The sequence below is a fragment of the Microchirus variegatus genome (genome assembly GCF_963457635.1).
Source record: "Microchirus variegatus genome assembly, chromosome: 11".
NCBI classification, from domain to species: domain Eukaryota; kingdom Metazoa; phylum Chordata; class Actinopteri; order Pleuronectiformes; family Soleidae; genus Microchirus; species Microchirus variegatus.
Window position 1 is genome coordinate 16,905,985 of NC_139812.1, and position 20,333 is coordinate 16,926,317.

Below are 20,333 nucleotides of genomic sequence, written 5' to 3' on the forward strand. Positions count from 1 at the left end.
TGACTTCCATTTTGGACCAGCACTGCCCATCAACTCAGCAGCAGTCACTGGTCAAATAAAGCTGAGTAACACAGATGCCGAAAAAGACATTAACCTCATGTCGATTCCCTGGAGTGCAATTCATGCCTCGTTGGACTTACAGAGGTGCTGTTGTTCGAGCGGTGTGTCTGCTCAGCTGGGAGGTAACATGACACAGTCAGTGCTGGACAAGCGGCGGTATATACTATGTGAGGCGCTGGCAAAGTCCTCAGCCTTAGTGGCCATTAAAGCAGAAAGCTTGAAATGGCCCCTGTCCTCTGGCCTCTGAGTGAACTGACCCCCAGGGAGTTCACTGCTTCAGACTCCAAACTCCCACTCGCTTATCTCACATTTTCACAAACCACAGGAGAACTGAATGACATGCAATGACATTTTTTTGTTTGCACAATGTCGTGCTTTAAGAGTGACATTCATGTACAAGTGCACAGGCAAGTGGAACACCGAGGGTGTCCATTATTGCAAATGCAAGATGTTTTTTCTTCATAAAGTACAAGCAATCACATTTCTAACTACCTGGAGTGTTCCCCAAAAAACGCAGAGAGTTTACTCTCGAAGCGCCAGAGGCTGTTAAGGAACACTTGGCCTAAGGTTTTATTATCCACTGATGGACGCTGCCAATCGCCACACCTGCGTTTACACCCCGCTCCACCCTTTCACTCCCTCCCGAAACCTGCTTTTGATTCATTTATTTATGGAACAGAGGAATTCCTGAGCTCCCGCTGAGAAGGACACTATCGAGTGTTAACTGCCTGTTACTTATATTTTTATGGAAAGAAACCCAACAACTGTTTCTTGCACGTCGGTGAGTTCATAAGACACACACACACACACACGCACACACACACACGGTCAACCATGAAGGTCAAAGGGTGTGTCCCGGATCTCAGATCACACAGGGCACGACTTACAATAAGTGTTACATGAAAAAAGAAATCATTGTTACGTAGAATAAGCTTTAAAAGAAATGCTCATTTTAATACAATCAGGGGTTTTGTTGCCACTCTTCCTGTTTTGATGGATATAGCGGATGATGGTGATGAGATATTATTTAAAATAAAAGACTGTCGCCACTGTTTTCTGCGCATATGAAAACACATTTCTATTTCATCCTTACTGACCGCCAGAGGCGGTGCTTTAGCACCGCCTCTGGCGGTCATCCAGGATTCATAGAACCGTAGTTACATACGTAACTTTCGTTTTACTCTTTGGCTTTCGACCCAGTTTATATTTTTTACGACCCAGTCATATTGTATGACTTATTTATTTGTGTTTTTATTATTTTCTACTGTATTTTATTGTTTTATTATGTGTTTTAGTGTTTGTTCTTTGGTCTATTAGGTCACACATATGTACAGCACTTTGTTTCAGCTGTTTTTAAAGTGCTTTTTAAATACAGTTGGGTTGGATTGGATTGGATTTCAAACTTGTAGAGGGGATTTTGTAGATATTCAAACATAAACTGCCAACTGAATCATCAACGTGAGCCACATTATGTTTCCATGAAAGCAGAATAAATCATTTGGCAACAGACATAATCCTTCCCCGATAAATCAGATAAAACTTTCCTCACTTCAAGAAACACAAAAACGTGCACAGAAGAGAGGTACGAACCAAAAGCCCAAAAATGGGATCATTGAAATGTCACTCTCACAAGCGAAAAGCTAAAGCTTACGAAGGGACAAAGAAGAGCGTTCTGGCCAGATAAATCAAATGCATGCACCATTGAAGAACAAGGAGTAAAGGGCAGAAATAGAGTGGTATTTCAAGGTCCAAAGTGTCAGAATGAGTGGCCCCTCCCTTTCCAAGCACGTCAGAGAGACAGATTTCAGTAATTCTGACACATTGGACCTTGAAACTATTAAGATTCACAACAGAATTGAGGGAAAAAAGGCCAAAAAAGATAATTCCTTTATGGTTTCTAGTCTGTAACCTCTCATCAACCTATGGACAAAATGACTTATTCATGTTTCCAGTCACACACACACACAGATGCCAGCAGCTGTGTTCCAGCACCTCCCTCTACATACTTTCAAAACTGTAAATTCTCAACAATGGGATGTAAATCTGCACGTTAGAGCAGTGGGGATATTTAATGACACACTTGATACAAGCTCTTGCTCCCTGTGTGCACCTTCATATCAGGACAGAGGACAGCTTACCACTCTGCATATTTTGAAAGAAAACAACTAGGGACTAAACCTTCACCGACGAAAACCCTCTCTGTCGAAACAAGGACGTCGCCAATTTACTATCTTCCTGTTTGTGTTTCACACTCAGGACACTGATCACCCTCTCTGCTACACGTATGACATCCGCACTCGTCGACGTTCTCCCCATATGTTTTGGGAAAACACAAGAGACAGCTGGTGCGCGAATGAATCTTTTGAAATTTCATGGTTTCACCCTGAACTCGGGTTGAGCTGCACTTAAGTGATACTCCAGCGCTGTGAGCTGTGACGCTCACATGTTAATCTGATCAACAGGATGGCAAAACACCAAGCTGTCCCCCCTTCATGTAGCTCCACTGTGGTGGGTGAGGGGATGATGATGATGATGATGATGAGGCTGCAAAAGGCTCTGATCCTCAGTTTAAACACCTCACGCCTGGCTGAAATGCACACGAGCTCCAAACCATTCTCTCAAAGCCACATAGCCTAAGCCTGGTCGTGGGAAGTCTTAATTAACTTGCGAGGGGGAAACGTGAAAACACAGCACTCCTTTTAAGGACAGTGGATGTTTGGACGAGTTGCAGGTTGAGGCCATTTCATTCAAGGGCTAAACTCCAGGGAATCTTAAATGGAAAAAGCTTTTTAGTTAAGTGATGAATGGATTCGCCCTGTCAAGGTTTGGGGTTGTGTGTATGTGTGTGTGTGTGCTCAAACAAAGAAGGACAACATGAAAAAAATGAAAGTGCGTCTGCAGCAAATGACAGACAGCTCAAGAAATTCCTTAAAGTGAGACAAAGTGGAATTGTTAGCGTGCTACAGCGGCTACATGTCACTGCGGCAGCTGCTCGGCTCTGAAAAGGTTAGCAGATGTTCGTTTCGGATGCCTCGGGTGACAAAGTGAGCAGGAGCAGAAATGAGTGTCACTCCGTTGGTTTAAGCAAAAAACCTTTCCATAAGAGGTCAAATAAGAGCTTCACTCCCGACTGTGAAAGTGCTCCTCACGCTGCTTAATCTGTTCTGGTCACACGTCCTGGCAGAAATATCAAAGTCTTCACAGGCTTTGGCACCATGAGAACAATATTTGTTTGTTTGCCTCAGTTCAAATTTCTTTAAGGATTTCTGAGCAAAAATAATGTGATGTTTTTAATCTCTTTTTTTCTGTATGTTGAGTATTAAAGATCCAAATGTTTTTATAATCTGCCGATACAGGTTTTTCTTTACATTCAGGGGAAGCTGAACAACTATGAACCTTACCCTATGAAGCGGATACAGTGAACCCATTAGCCAACAGTTGAATTTTTCATATTTATCTTTATATCGTTAACATGTCACATCCAGTAGACATAAGCATTCAGCCTCTCTCCAGGGTCAAAATTCACTCCCCTGTTTTAGTTTTCAACAGCCTTATCAAACTGCTTATAGGACTAACAACATCTAAAGTGAAATTATACAGCTATAAATCCCCACCATGCTTATTAGCCACTTAAAATTTCATAACAGTCAATGAAAAGGTTACAAGCTGTAAAATCATTCGGTTTGAGGTCAGATGCGGAAAAAAACCCACAACAAAAGCGTCAGAACAGGATTCTGTGTGTTCGTCATCAGTGACTCCGTTTGACCTACGTCAAAGAGGATTTATGTCTTTGGCCGTGTTTGTTTGTTTGTATGTTTGTGTTTGTTTGTCTGAGCGTTTCTCAGAAAGAAGCGATTAGATTTTGGTTTGGTGATAGAAAACGATCCAAAACCATGTCTTCATTTTTGTATAATTGTTAACCGTGTGAGATTGGGGGAGTTTACTGATACTGTGGGAAACCGAGCGATTCTTCCGTCTTTGGGCTCTGCCGAGTCCTGAGAAAAATATCTGGCTCGTCATTTGCTGAATGTTGTGCTGTGTGAAACGGCTGGTGGCTAACAGTATCTAAGTGCTGACTGGTGCTGAGCAGATTCACAGTTTATTTAAAAAGCGAAAACAGCTGTGTGAGAACAAAAGAGTTATGGGCTGACCTGCTAAATTGTAAACAGTAACTTGCTATAAAGCTCCTTAAAGCTTGAAGGAACTGCAGATTAAGACGTGCTATATGAAACAATTACACAAATGTGTGAAATTACACATTTTATTTACAACAAGTCTGGGAATTAGGGGGGAAAAAAGTTACAAGTCAACCAAAAAATGCACTTAAATATATCCATCCTGTCCAAAACCAAATAATTCTGACTAATATGAAAATGCTACACTACCAGTCATACCAAATGAATGCAGTAAGCCTTTGAAAAGTGTTCCCGTTCAACGTCAGCCATGTTTACTGCAACCACTGGAAAATGTTTCAGTCTGTTTAACGCAAGTAAGTGGACACACTGGTTCTCAGATGTCGGTCCAGTTTCAGGCATCGGTCGAATTAATCACACTTCACTTCACACACTTCGCTTCCTCAACCTGCTCCGTCCACAGAGACTTTACTGCACCCACAGAACAAATCAAAACGATAGATCCCTTTCAAATGGGAGTGCGGCAAACGCTCAGAGCTCACTGAAAGAGTGCGTCTACTACACAAAACACACACACGCACGCAACTATGCTCTTATTACAGAGCAGGGATGGTTCTACTTATTAAGTTAATTAAAGAAATGTGTGGATTTACAGGATCGTACACTCAAGGCAATGAGATGTAAACTGTGTTTTCAGTAAACAGTGGAGCGGCCTTGCCTACAATGAACCATTGCACATAAATAACTTTCGCTTGTGGCACAAGATGGAAGGAAAAGGGGTTGGGAGTTTATTTTAATCTAAAATAGAGCTGCAACTATTTTCATAATCGATTAATCTGCCGATTATACTCATACTATCATACTATACATGATTAATCGAGGGCCATAAAATGTCAGAAATGCTAGAAAATGTTGATCAGTGTAACCAGGAACCAGGAAATTATGGTTTTCTGAAATGTCTCGTTTTGTCCACAAACCAAAATAATTCAGTTTTTAATGATTTCTTTGTTATATGGAACAAAGATTTTTAAAGGGGCCACATTATATCCTATTTCTCCAAGTTAAACTAGTTCCCTGGAGTCCTAATGAACATGTCTGTGCCAGGGTTTGGTCAAAATACAATAAGAATGAAGCACCACAGCAGTTCAATCACCCTGCCAAAACAGCCCTGTTCAGAACGCTCTGTTTAGTAGTATCTCTTAAGGTCCACCTTAAAAAAAAAAAAAAAAAAGTAAAACAAAACTTAAGGGACAGGAAATGACATCAGCCAAAGAGGCTACTGGAAGCTAACAGCAGTTAGAATTTGGAAAAGTGATCATTTGCAGGCTCTAGCAGGGACATTGCCGTCGTATATAACATGTATCCACTGGACACATAAATCCTCTGAGGCTGGACGTTTGTGTAGAACTCTGTGCTGCACTGTGGAGCCAAGAATAGAACTTTTTGCGGACTTCCGGTTTTCGGATGCCGTTGCCCTCGCCAGCACTCTTTCGTGTTTTACGGACAAAGCGGAGGTCTGCGAGACAACAATTCCAGGAATTTATTTTAATTTCTTGTGACGTCCCAAGGAGTGCGGAAGCCAACATCCCCATCATGTTTTATCTCCTGTACTTAGACTGAGGAGGACCACAAATACATGAGTGAGTCACCTTTTTTCACACTTTGGCATCCAGAGTTGGCATCCAGAGTCCCAAATATAAGTATTAACATGATTAAAAAGTTGATTTAGCATAATACGTCCCCTTTAAGAAGCTAAAACAATCAGAAATCTTGTTTTAATCATGAAAAAAGCTAACCAATGAATCGATTATCAAAATAGTTAAAGATTAATTAGTTGATTAATAATCGATTCAAATTGTTTCAGCTCTAATATAAAAGCTAAGGTGCGAGTCTGTTACGTCTCATTTTGACTTTCTTCTCTAATTTGTGTCAAGACTGATGTAACATTGATGACAATCGTCACGAGAACACACGAGAAACAACACAAAGAAATCTGCTGTTGTGCATTTTCAAAGACAAAGCAGAACTTCACGAAAACATAAATCAGCCCCGAATCCTATCCTTTCGCGGACTGATACAAGCAGCGTGTGTCGTAACGTCTCATGAGCAGACGCACTAAAACCAAGACCGTCACGTCACAGGACAGGAAACGTATACCATATGCACTGTCACATGCGAAACACTCATTCGCCGAAGTCCACACACTACCTGCTGTTCAAGAGCCGTGACTCACACAACCTCAACTTCCAGTAAAACCGACGCTGCCTCGACAAAGATCCCAGGGGTGCAGATAAGGAGATATACGTCTCTCTGACGCCTCAGAGGATCCAAAGTGTATTGAATTTACTGCTTTTAAAAACAACGCTCGCGTAAACACAAATTGCAGGAAACTTTTTACGGCCTCGCATGCATCACGAAGAAAGCATTCAACATTTGACCCTTGGACAGTTAAAAACCACAGCTGGGATTTATAAAGGAGGAGAAAAAGGTGCCTCACCCTCCCCCCACTGGAAATTGGCAGATGGAATAGGTTTGTGTCCGAAACATACCGAATTCATCAGCGTGTTATTTTTACTACGTTCTATCAACAACGACTTGATTTAGCGCCAGCGCGAACCATGGCTGCGTTAGTGTACTGTAATATCTGGATCTGAGAGCAAGCCAGCAGCCTCCTATAAATACAGTTCCTCCTCACTCAGCTCCCACATTGTGATATTCACAACGCATTGTTTGTTTCTGTGCTATTTCCAGAGCTATTACGTCTCATTTGAGAGAATTACAAGGCTTTACGCTCTTGAAATGACCCTAAGGTTGAGCTCTCGGAATCCAGGAGAATGCAGAGAAGGTAAATTTGTCTAAAAGGGTCCTGACTCTTGTATTAGAGCCTCTTCATTTTCTGAATTCTTGACCTGGAGCTCCAACCACCATCACATCTATCCACTTTTAAGCCCCTGACGATCTCTATTGTAACCTGTCTGATGAGTGTTGAGTCACTGCATGGACACATGCTGGGCTCTCTCCTGAGAGGTAACACAAACCTAACCTTTGCTGAGGGAAAAAGGGGAAGAGGAACCGAGATGAAGGAAGCAGCTCTGTGCTTTGAGACATGTGAATCCAATAGAAAAAGGGTGGATTTGGAATAATGCTATAAATACTACATCTACCATAATAAACAGAATATTTAGACTATCACACATGGCAGAAGATCTGTCAGACACAATCAATGATTTATTGAGATCCTAAAACCAAAAGCATCAGATGTAATTATTTGACTTTCTTTGGTATTTAAAAGCAACAACAAGCATCTGAAGACTTCCTGTCTTTGAGAGATTAACGTCGCTCAACATTCTGTAAAAAGAAATGTTTATTCTGCATAAACAGGAAGCGTGTTAATCTGCGATCTCATTCAAAATAAACAACAATAAAAGAACGAGAATGACCTCCTTTAAGTTCACAGCTACCAGTTTCTGCATCACGTCCTGCCGTTTAAATAACATGACACTCTAAATGCATGCTTTTGTTGAAAGTTAACGTATGTGAAAACTTTGCCGTGTTTGTGTTTAAATCTATTCCATCCTGGTGACGGAGGACGTGTCCAGATGCTTCCTGCAGCCGATCTCGTCACTGTGCATGAAATCTGCTCCTCTGTTATTGTTGGAGCCATTGTTTTCAGACAAAGCGCTGATAAAACTCACGGCAGAAATTAGTCAAATGAAGGCAGGTGAGCGTCGCTGCCAGATATAAACAAATATCCTCTGTACTGTATATATTTACTGCACTTCCTGTGTGGCAGATTTATACAGGAAGTAGATTGTGACACTGACGGCACCTCACCAGGAATTTACGCACGTTCTTTTATCAAACAGGTTGAGCGTGTTCCCACTAAATACGCATATACATTCATGTTTCCTCTGCAGTGGAAAGCGGGAGACATGGCGAGAGAAACTCATTGTGGTTAGACTTGGCCACCCAGTACGCCGCTTTGCAGTGGCATTGTGTGGCAGCGAAGCAGCCAAAAAGCTGCGGAAACATTCTGCCCAGAATTCGCCGCTGCCAAGATCCACAAATCATGAAATCTGCCGAACCTTTGGTCCGCCGTGATGTAACTAACAACGATGGATTTACTATGGCAACGGCACAGAGTGCCACTAATGAGCGGCGATACCGCAAAAATATCTCCAGTGCACGTTTCACTGAATGAACTCCATGAGAGGTTTGATCTGTTTTACAGTAACAAAAGTCTGTTGGAGTCTGTGTTCTCCAAAAACAAGCCCGTTCACTCTGGCATGACCATGTAGGGATATCCTGACCGATATATTACCCTGAGCTAAAATTAACCTGAATAGCTTCTTCTTTGGTATCCAGTGAACGCCGTCAAAATTAATACTCGCAGACAAAGCACTGAGACCAACGTATTTGTACTGTATGAGAGCGTTTGTAACATTTCTCACGTGCTTTATTATTGCAGGACACTGATTTAGTATTTTTTTAAATCCCTTTCTGTTATTGCAGTCTTTATGAATACAGTAGGCGCTCGAGTTGGTGCCATATTTAATAAACGGCAGCTGGATCTGATTACCTCCCCACTATATACTTTCATTGTATCACTTCTCTTGGCCTGTGCTAAATGAAAACCAGGGGAATGGCATCAAGGGAATTGCACGTTTCTATTGAAATGTTCAGAGGAAAACAAAGCGGGCAGTGTGGAAGGAGCCTGGCTCGTAGTCTCCACGTGCCAGACTGTGCTGAGACTCTGGGACTTCGTCTGACTGGAGATTCTTTGGGGAGCGACAGCAACAGGAACTCCCACTCTGCCCTACTTCCTGTTTGTCTGTGGGGATCAGACTAGGGTCAAACACTAAGCGTAAATGATTATTCACATTTGTTTTGACTTTCCTTTGAGGTCCAGATTAGTGGATGTAAGTGCACTGCACACACTGCCAGGTGAGCTGTCACTCATAGATCAGTGTAGGTACTTCATTTTCGACATTGAGCTGCACCTCCCTGTCTGGCACCAGATACTTTATGAGAAAGCAATAACCAACAGTCTTACACATACAGTTTCGTTTGTACAATGACAATAAAGTTGATTTCTTTTCTTTTCCTAATGGTAAACGGTTTGTATTTATACAATGCTTTTCTAGTCTTGTTGACCACTCAAAGCTGCTTTACACCACAGTTTTGCCATTCACCAATTCACACACGTTTATACAGCATATTATATGTGCAGCACTTTTATTTCTATCACAAATCTGTCATACCCATTCACATCATATCATATCCATTCAGTGATTGATCAGTACACTCTTAGAAATGAAAGTGCTAAGTAGAACCATATAAGGTTATTTGGCTTGTCCTCATAGGAGAACCCTTTTTTGGCTCCAGGTAGAACCATTTTATAAAGGTTCCTCCTGAAACCCTTTTGGAGGGTTCAACCAAGAACCCTTTAAAACCCTTTATTCAGGAAAGGGGTTTAAAAGGGTTCTCTGGCTCTGTCAAAATGGTTCTGTGGAACCATTGGTGTTACCAAGAACCCTTGAAGAACTCTCCAGGAAAGGGTTTTTCAGAAGCAAATGGTTCCAGGTTGAACCTCAGCCCTTGTAGAAGGACCCTTTTGGAACCCTTATATCTAAGCGTGTAGCGCATTATCTTCTTCTTCAGGTGGGGAAGCAAACAAGAATGATCATTTATAATCATCATATAATAATTTTTCCAATTTCTTTCACAAACTATCAGGAAACTGTGGGAAAGAAGCTCTCTGTATGTTCCAGTAACCCAAGCTGACATGTACATAATGTCTTTTATCCAATTATAAACCCAACTTAAGTCAGTTTCCTGCTAGAGATGACTATGAAAACAAGTTCACAAACTTTGTATTTTTGCTTGAATATAACCTAAGATCAACTATGTATTTACCAGTTGTGGTCATTTAGTGATACTAAAGTTATTTAAATGGAGAAGCATCTCCTATATACCTTTCACCCTATGTCAGCTGGGACTGGCACCACACTCTTAGAAATAAAAGAGCTAAGTAGAACCATATAAGGTTCTTGGGCTTGTCCTCATAGGAGAACCCTATTTGGTTACAGGTAGAACCTTTAATAAAGAAACCCTTAGTGTTATCAAGAAGCCTTTTAAAACCCTTTATTCAGAAAAGGGGCTTTAAAGGGTTCTCTGGATCAAGATGTTTCTTACTGAACCATTATTATTACCAAGAATCCTTAAAAAAACAAATGGTTATAGGTAGAACCTCAGCCCTTGTAGAAGAACACTTTTGGAACCGTTATTTCTAAGAGTGCACAACCCTCGTGACCCTGAGTGAGCATCTTCATTATAATCATTTACAATATACATTAAAACGATGGATTGTCCACCTATTGTTTGTTTGCCAACCATTGACCCTGTAAGTAACATCACCGGCCATCATCTGTCCATCTCATGCACTCTGCTGCTCACATGCAACATGTCCACAAATCCAGTTTTTCCATTCACCGACATGTAACTGGAAACTTGAGAGCGTTTCAAAGCATAAAGCTTTCACAAATAGATATTCATGCCGCAGATGCCCCAATAACCAACATCAGTCTTCAAGGTAAAAACTTGATGGAGCTTTAAATACTCTGTTGGTGCCAAGCAAATGTCCAGGGGACATAAGATATAGGGCACACACTGAGTGGAATATAGGCCAGAGGAAAGTGAGCAGGATACTTTTACGAGCTAAATTAAACAGGCAACTGTTACAGGCAGGACTCGAGCTGCCTATTTTAGCTCCTCCTCGGGGACTGCGCTGCATCCATAGTACCACTCATGACCACAAATGGAAGTGGCTCTTGGCACGGTGTCAAAGCTCACGTGCACTGGGACGACTGGGACCTGCTGGAGCAGAAACATGTACACGACGACGGACGAATGGCCCGGAAATGTAAACACGGCATGAGCCGAGATCAAGACGAGAGTGCTTAACAGCTAACTGAGGAATCCTTTAACTGTGTTTACCAAGACGAGCAGTAAATCAAAGCATAAGTGAGCAGTAAAAGCAAGTCTTTGACCGATCAACATGTGACACAGTGAATAATGACTGCTTTATAATTTGAAGTTACGACTCGTTGTATATCACAATGTAACGTTGACATCACACCTGCTCCACTGATGTCGTCCACTCAACAGTTGGTATGCATACAGATGAATAAGAGAATATGAGAGCTGTCTCTGTGAGCATCATGCTGTTATCATTGTTTCCATTCCCCACGGGTCTTAATCAAGTCCGTCCTACACCAGAAGAAGATTCAACCCATAAGAATTCACTCTGTCCCTGATAATAAAGTTCAGTTCAGTGAGACATCCATGCACACATGAATAATAAACCAAGCATTCAAGCCATATAACTATAAGTGCTCAAAATTACTCAATAAAACAAATTCAGCTGAAGAATTTCCGGTTACAGTTTTGTTATTTTGACTCATTTCCATCTCGCGCACAGCCCCACTGGTCTTCCGAACCCTAATCAGTGATCAGTCATCAGCGCTTTCCCTCCCTAACGTGAGGTGCAACAGAAGTAAAAGCCTGCGTGGAGTTTATTTAGCTAAAAATACCCAAACAAAGTCCATCTGGAGGAATGGTATGTTGTCGGCCATTGCCAATGAAAACATGTTTAAAATGATCAACATGAAGGTCTTGCATAATTTCCAAAGGAATTATGCAAAAATGTTAGGACTGAACTATTGGCTTCTGTGCTTTGTGCTCTTTGAATAACTCCTGTTTTTGCTTTGTGTTCACAACAACGCAGCAACATTTGTAACTTAAAACCCTATTCGAACGCCAATTCGAACAACTTTAACGGTGCATTATTAAACCTCAGTGGACAGATGGCCAGAGTCGTTGCAAACGTGACAGCAGTTAAGAATAGCTCATAGCCTGCTTCCACCGGCCCTCACGCACCATATCCCGAGCAATCGACCCTGACGTGAGGGTTTTCCATCAGCAGCGCATAAGCATGCAGCCCCCAGTTGACACAACAGTAACCCACTGCCCTGCTGTGACACTGTAGCTGAAATCCTGGATTTTCACCACATGTTTTTAGGCAAGAGAAAACCGGGGGGGTGAACAGCGTCGAACCCACTCCCTCCCACTTGAGGATGGCAACCAGCTGGTTTGCATTAACATACCTCTCCTAAAGAATGGGAGAGCTGGCAGACACATGAGGGAGATGATAAATGATGGTCAAGCAGACGTGACCTGCTCACAGAGCAGAGACAGATCATTTCTGATTATAATGATTCATTTACTTCTCACTTATCATGCTAGGTCATTACATTTTCTTTTTTAGACATATACAAGTCATTTAGGGTTTAAACAGTCTGGGAGGATTGTCATTTGAGAACCACACCTTCGCCATCCTGTGTGGCTTTTCGGGCATTTGGTAGCTCTGGGAGTTGCACTTTAGACTTTTGCTGCCGAGCAGGTGGAATTTGTGAAAAACATACAGTGAAAAAATAATACACACAGCAGCAGGAGCAACCACACGGCACTTCACACCACGGCCGAGCCAAAAGAAATAGTCCTAGAGAGCAAATATGTTATAGTATTTGCATCCAGGTGAAGTCACACAAAAAGATATTGACGTATATATTGAGTATCAAAATCCACCTGCCTGAACAGTTAAAAGGTTGAATATAACATCTTTTTAATCCTTAAAAGAAGTGTTTGCAGAAGATATGATCCTAAGAAAAAGGTCAAATTTAAAATTTTACGTGTTCACCATGAGTGGATTTTTATAATGTTTAAGTAGAGTCAACCAAGTGAGCGCTTCTTCATTTACAGCCCTCATGCTAAATAAACCCCCCAGCTACAAAGCACGGCTTTAAACTGAAGTCTGCGTCTGGCCTGATGGATGGCACTTAAAGTTAAAATGTGTTTATCTCACAGCCAGAGAGATGCCACAGACAAGTGGCAGCTACATGCATCGACTGAGTGATCATTCACTTGCCCACCCACAAACCTGAGGACATTTTGCTTTCGAGTGTTGAAATGTGTCAGCTTTACTTTGGGCAGAAACCCCACTTTACAGGACTTAGCCTGCCCGTAATGTCGGGAGTGTGTTGAAAGTAAGAATAATAAAAAAAAGTATGAAGAGAAGAGGAAAATTACGTTTGAATATGTGTTATCCAGCTTTAATGGAGAGGCTGTATCAACACATGTCCGATTTTGCTGCGTCTTATTGCTACGGCTGCTCTGTGTGATACGCACTCATTACAGTCTGAACGGCTGAGAGAAGAGAGGCAGGCGCCACAAAGACAGCCCCCCCTTAGATAGCAGCTCAGGCTCCCATGGAGAAAGTGCCTGGAGAAACGGCGTTAAGAACGCCTGTGAAATTTACAGGCCTGTAATGGGCCCCCTGTATTAGATGAGGAACACAGACGTGACCTCAGGACGAGGACCCTGTGTGGCTACATGACTTAATCGCAGAGGAACACAATAGAAGGACTATGCGGTGACAAAGAAGACTCTGTTTCCTGTTCCTGTCAGTTTCTGCAGACGCACACTGGAGCGGCATCTTTTCATGAACCATCGAGTGCACCTTTAACCGAACCCAGCAGGACGACACAATTAACTACCCAGGAGACGACTGTTATAGCCTTCAGCAACGATTACATCACTGTGTGATATGTGATGGTCCTCCTGTCTTTATGCAATCACTTTTTTGTTTGTTTGATGGAAACAAAAATAAAACAATTTCGATGTTGCAAACAAAATCAAATGAAATAATCAAAAAACAGGCCACTTAAGCAAATAACTCAAAGCACAAATCAACACTGCAGGGTGAGTGTGCTTAAGGTCATGGGAAAGAAACTGAGGGATCAGCTGAGGACACAATCCAACATAACTGGCAACAGGCGTTCCAAACATACCTTAACGTAGGCAGTGTAGCGCTGGCACTCCTCTCTGTTGATGTCCAGGCTGAGCTGCTGGCTCATCTGGCTGATCTGAGATCCACCGCGAATGAAGTAAACCCGCGAGGGCTGGCTCTTCTGTCGCTTGTCCGCATCAGCTGTCAGGTTATACAGCAATTCTGAGAAGAGACGCAAACAGCATTACACATAATACAAACTAACAGTGGCGTGTCGGACAGTAAAGATAAACTTGGGAAACACTTTGAGTATGCAGGGTTTGGTTCTCTGCCAAAAAATGCTGTGCCGTGCTGTTAAAACACGGGGGAAAAGTCAATTATATCTTGTTGCTGTCAAATTAATGGGAGCCAGCGGGAAATATGGGAACATGTTTGACTTAACTGATAATTTTTGATTCAATATGGACAATATTTCATCCACAAACATTAGACGAGTGTTGCAGTACAACCTATTTTCATTTATGTTGACAAATTGACTTTGCGTTAAAGATAAAGTCATATAACTCATGGTAAGGAGATAAAGACTAACACAAAAAGGAAATTAATAGTCCCAGCAGAGAATTATTGCTGCGAAAGAGAACATTTCAATCATAACCTTCATACTGGGTCTGGTCCTGGTCTCAGTGACGCTTTAGAGACACTTTAAAATCTATTTTGAAATGAGAAATAGTTCTTCTGTAGTCAATCCTTCATTACTAATGTTTCCAAGAAACAAACCATATATGGGCTTCTGGCTGTTTCACATCCATTCCTCTGAATGAATCAGCCTTAGTCTGTAGTAATTGCTTCAAGAGGGTGTGACACTGGTAAAACAGTGGGAGGGGTGGCGCACACACACTCCAGTCGGACCAAAGCCTACTGTTTCCTCGGCCCAACCGGGGGAAACGTCATGATCTCACTCCAGAGGAGGCAAAGGAAGGTTTCATTTTGGGAGTCACCAAAAACACATGGTGCTGAAATTTCCATGGCGTTTGCCAGAGGGTTAAACAGAGAAGCTTTATTCCTGAGAGCCGGGGATATAGTCATTATGTAACGACAGATCCTGCTCCCCAGGGGAGGGCTACGAATAACCACACCCAAACACTGGAACAAGAGGGCACCTCAGCACTCGACAGGCACCGCACCCAAGAGCCAGTGAGCAAGGGCTGAAGGGTAAACCGTCGGCCATGAGCACTGACAGCCAGCGACAGGCTACATTCGAAGCACATATGACCGATCACATGATCGACTAATGTTCAATCACTGCTTAAACTTAGCGGATAATATTGTACAGAACACATCTGTAAGTGTTTCACTGATGTGTTGACGAACGTCCGCTGAGATTTCTGGCTCAAAATTCAATGTGACGACAAGACCGAAGAAAGAAAATCACCGGGCTTTTACTCTGGTCACGAACAAAGGATTTTCAAGTTGTTTTTTTTTTTAAAACATTTCATCGAATATGTGAGATACAACATGTTTGTTTCTAAGTTTTTAAGATAACCAACTGGTATATTTACTTAAAAAGAACTCTGGCGAGAGCCAAGCTCACTATGTTCCTTCGTTTTATTTGGCTTTGGTTTTAAGTAAAGAGAATGATCCCAGGCTCTCACTCTGTGCTAAACACATAAGTTTCCTCATATTCCAAAATACTGTCATAGATTCAACGATGTACTCTCTACAAGCCGAACAACTTAAGCCCGATTTAGTCAGTTGCTAAGATACTTTTGACAACTGTTGTTTGACAAAATTTGTCAAAATTTTTTACTTTGTGGTCAAGCCTCAGCTTTCAGTTGCCAGGGAGCATTATCCTTGTCGGTACTGTCAGTTTGTTTATTGTACTGTGCTAATTTGTATTCATTTTGATAATTATTTGATTTATAATACATTTTGAATAGTTGATATAATTGAGGGAAGACAATAAACATTTATATTGGTCTGACAGTTGAATATGATCTACATGGAGACGATAGCAACCAGTTACATTGTGGGACAAAATATGATTGCTTCTGTGGCAATTTAAATGTGTCAGAGAATGATACAGATTTAAATGGCATAAATGTTTGTTCATTGTTCGTTTTCCTTGCATCGATTTTCCTCACCTATTTGCCCCGGCAGCTGCCTCCCCCTGAAGCGCATGCACACCGTGACGTTGAAGCAGTTGAGGTTCTGGTGGCCCTCGTGACACTGCGGCACAGAGATGTTGATGGAGACGGGGAGGAAGATGGAGACATCCACCGTAATGACAGGCCGCGTCCTGCAACCACAGCAGCCAACACAGGAACAGAGTGTGGGAAAGATCAGACACTGAAAACGCACTCAAATTAAGGCAAAAACAAAATAGCGGTGTGTCGCAAGGATGTGTGTCAGTGTGGTTCACCTCAACAGCACCACGCTATCAGCCATGAACGCTCCAATAGTGACATCTGCAATGAAAAAAATAAGTCTGCTGACAGTACAATTTACACCTGCAAATCCACGACAATGCACAGAGATGTTTAACTGTCATGCTGACTGAGTGTGGACGTCAGCTGAAGAATGCAGTAAACAAGATGCCTCTGTCACGAGTCTGTGACTCAGTGAGAGCCGGGGAAAAACATGAGGGTGCCAAAGGGTGCAAAATCATTTCATTTTTCCTGTCCGGACTTTACCTGCGTATCCATTGCCATCCATGTCCACGTTGCCAGAGATCGACTGGCCAAACATCTGCAGGCCAGGGTTTATACTGCGCCCAGACAGTTTCTGTAACAGATGATACCGGCCTTTAAACAACACGTGGGCCAAGATGGACAAGAGGACATTGTGTAATGTATTTTTTCCCTAGCCGTTTGTTTTTCCCATCGCTCAATCTTTTGCTTTTACAGACATGTTGTAAATAACACATCACACATTTGGATGGAGAACGGCCAGTTTGGTTAAAGCTGAAAAAACACAGCTCAGAATAGTACAAATTGTGCATTATAACGTGTTTATGTAATAATCAAGTGCCAGCAAGATCATTTTAACTGGGAGACAAAAAAAATAAATATACCATGGAGTACTTGCTAATGATTCCTGTGGAATCCCCGTGGTAGATATACACAGCTCCTCCATAGTCATCTTCTTCAGGTGCTCCTATGGCTACATCTGAAAAGACAAATACAGGACATAAATGTGTTTAGAAAAGTTGGAACAGAAATGTATGTCGACGTAAAGTGTGTACAAATGTTTTCATTAATCTTCTGTTTACTTTCAATTGGGCCAGTGCCTGGGAAACAAGTGGTTACAGTAAGGCATTTAATAGACAATTAAGTGTTGTTAGTGGCCATAAAAACGTGTGCGACCTCTGAGAAAGTGGAAACAAGACTATAAAGTGCTGGCGAGAGCACTGAAACAACGTCTCCTTATGCAGTTTTCACACAAAGTCCCTTATAACATATAAACGTTCTTTTTATAAACCAAAACACTTCCAGGCCGCGCGGTTCGTCGTAGCAAAGCAGAAACGGTAACGGATTGTTTCTGTTTGGTAAAAATCACACGATAATTAACTCATTTCGTGAAAGTTGTTAACGAAACCAAATGTATTATTTTTTTTTAACATTTCCACAGTAGTTCTTTCAAATTAAATGGCAGCAGTTAAAGCTGTAAATAATATTTTCACTTAGCGAGGAAGTCTGAGTCTTTCGACACTCCAAGACTGACGACTTACAGGATGAATTATACTTTACAGCTGCCATCTTTCTCCCCACACATACACACACACACACACCGTGCCAGGCTGCAGGCACACAGTATCTCACACAGAGATGAAACCCAGCGGTGGCTTCCAGCCTCAAGTCTGAGACGGATGCCAAGTTGAGCCATGAGGGAAACAGGCGGTGCACGTTCTCGTCTGTGTGTGTGTGTGTGTGCAGCTAATTTGGATTTCATCTGGTTAAATCTGCGCACGAGGATGAGAGAGGGAAACATTTTTTCGTCGTGTCACCCTTTGCCGCGGGGTAATTGAAACAAAATGTCTGTCAAAAATGACGCGTTTCGTTTGCACCTACTGAACAAGCCAACATTTTTGCCTGAGGGCGCTGTAACGTAATTGCTCACCAGATGACGGAGGAAACGGTTCTGTTGCATGACTACGGGACAATAGCACTGAACGCTGTAATAAGGTGGTTGGCATTGCCCGGGTTACAACTTCATAGACCTCATGAGAGCCGTCATAAAGGTTTATAGTATAAAACATGGCCGCCAGCTTTGTTTTGACTTCTCACATGTGGCTAAAAATAGTTTACATGACCACATATAGTGAGGGACTTTGGCAATTGCTCTGAGAGTAGGGTTTGTTTTTATGTCTCGCCTGTGTGATGCATTCAAGGACACTTACCACCTAAGAATATGTTTTATCATTTTTACTATATTACAGAAATTGCTGGGGAAGACTTTTCAAAATACCATCTACAAACATGTGGCAACGGTCAGCGCTAATGTACGACACAAATGATTTGGGTTAAACGGACTGAAGCTTGCTGAAACTACAGTGTGGTCCTTTTGTTCTTTATAATCTCATCAATCATCCTGTGACAGCTACATTTAATTCGGTGACCCCACAAGAACAGTTTGAAAGTCACCGTATTAGGTTTCTCCAACTTCCAATTTCCAAAGTAAAACATGTGTTAGCAAGGTCTGTCCTGTTTTTTTTTTTATTATTTTTAAATTAAAAAGCACCATAGTACAATAAAACATTGTACATCTTACAATTCCGTGACAACTGAGAGACTGCGCTGTATATTCTGAGACAATTATTTTAAATAAATGTATATATAAAGACATGGTAACACATATTCACCATTAAATAGGCGCTTAACATGCATATAAGTAGAATAGTAGCCCTTTATTAGTAAATATTAAGCTCGTATTAACACCTTATTTAGGAAAAATCTAAATGTATGTAGAATAAGGTGTTAATACGTGCTTAATAATTACTAATAAAGGGCTTATATGCTACTTATATATGTTAGTAAGCACCTAGTTGATGGTGAATATATGTTCCTTAATATGAAGTGTTACCAAAGACATTAAAACTCACTACTGACCTGGATAACCGTCGTCATCTATGTCCCCAATAGCAGCGATGCATTCCCCAAAGTGTGCGTTAAAAGCGTTGTCACCAGTTAAAACACCGGCTTCTTCCATCACCCCCTGAAAACAGAAGCAGGTGATTACACAAAACGCTGCAACAGTTTACCGCTCCGGTGAAATGACTGCAGTTTTTCTACAATGATGAGATGATTTGGCCACAGCTGCAAAAACTTGGCTTTTTATCTGAAAAATTCGGCAGCCAAACAGTCAGAACGACAGCTTCCTCACAAGCACTCGTAAATATGAACCCTTCATAAACAGAAGCTTTTTTTTTTTTCTTGGGCGATTAAATACTCTCACTGCCGAGTCACACAATGCTCTCCTGTTCTAGTCCATTCCATGACATGATATTAAATATGGTCAGAAAATTAATCACACATGAGCTTACATAAAGTTAGACAGAGACATGGTAATAAGTTATGTCTACGTCAAAGAAAGAGAGAGAGAGGAGCTGCAGTGAATGACTGTGAACTACAGTATCATGTTTCCACCAACCCACGGATCCCACTCACATTTCCCTTGCTGAGGTACACAGACACCTGGCCTTCATCCCGGAGCTGGCTGTGCATGGGTGCCCCGACCAGCAGGTCTGACAAGCCGTCCTGGTTCAGATCAACTGCACACAATGAGGAGCCAAAGTAAGAGCCCATCTGGAACCAAGCCGAGCCACAGAGCAATGGGTCAGATCACAGACACGTGTCTTTCAGGTTCATACATTTGTCAGCTATTCTGATTTAATTCATATACACGGTAATATTAAAGAAACCTGTGCACACACACAGTCTCCTCTGCTTCTCATAACTGTGTCGCTTCCTAAATTGTTGTTGTCTAAACAGTTAAAGGAGACACAAGTAAAGCAGATCTATATTAAAATACAATGTCTGCAATGTATCTTAAAATGTGACTACACAATCCCCGAGGTACATTTAGGTTTAAAAATGCTGCTGCAATAATAACCTCAAAACAGAATATGTACTTATATAAAGTGAACTGTTATTTGGCCCATCCCAGTTCATACCATTTTCCCTGAGGCTTGAAAACTCTTCACCAAAGACACACCGTCGATTTTGAAAATGTAAACCTGTGCATGAGAAAAAAAAAAAAAAAAGAAAGTCACTGTTTTAACGAGCAGCAGCAAAAGA

General features: G+C 41.7%; 1 protein-coding gene across 1 annotated transcript in view; it reads right to left on the minus strand.

The window, feature by feature from the left end:
- itga9 (integrin, alpha 9) overlaps window positions 1-20,333 on the minus strand; it is a gene marked incomplete at its 5' end in the record, with an annotated part of 48,781 nt that overhangs the window by 18,801 nt on the left and 9,647 nt on the right. The window contains 8 exons of the mRNA XM_083898184.1: window positions 14,102-14,262; window positions 16,182-16,336; window positions 16,460-16,505; window positions 16,731-16,821; window positions 17,111-17,205; window positions 19,146-19,251; window positions 19,704-19,841; window positions 20,210-20,272. Of these exons, the coding sequence (XP_083754310.1) occupies window positions 14,102-14,262; window positions 16,182-16,336; window positions 16,460-16,505; window positions 16,731-16,821; window positions 17,111-17,205; window positions 19,146-19,251; window positions 19,704-19,841; window positions 20,210-20,272 (855 nt within the window). The remainder of the gene's footprint in view (window positions 1-14,101; window positions 14,263-16,181; window positions 16,337-16,459; window positions 16,506-16,730; window positions 16,822-17,110; window positions 17,206-19,145; window positions 19,252-19,703; window positions 19,842-20,209; window positions 20,273-20,333) is intronic.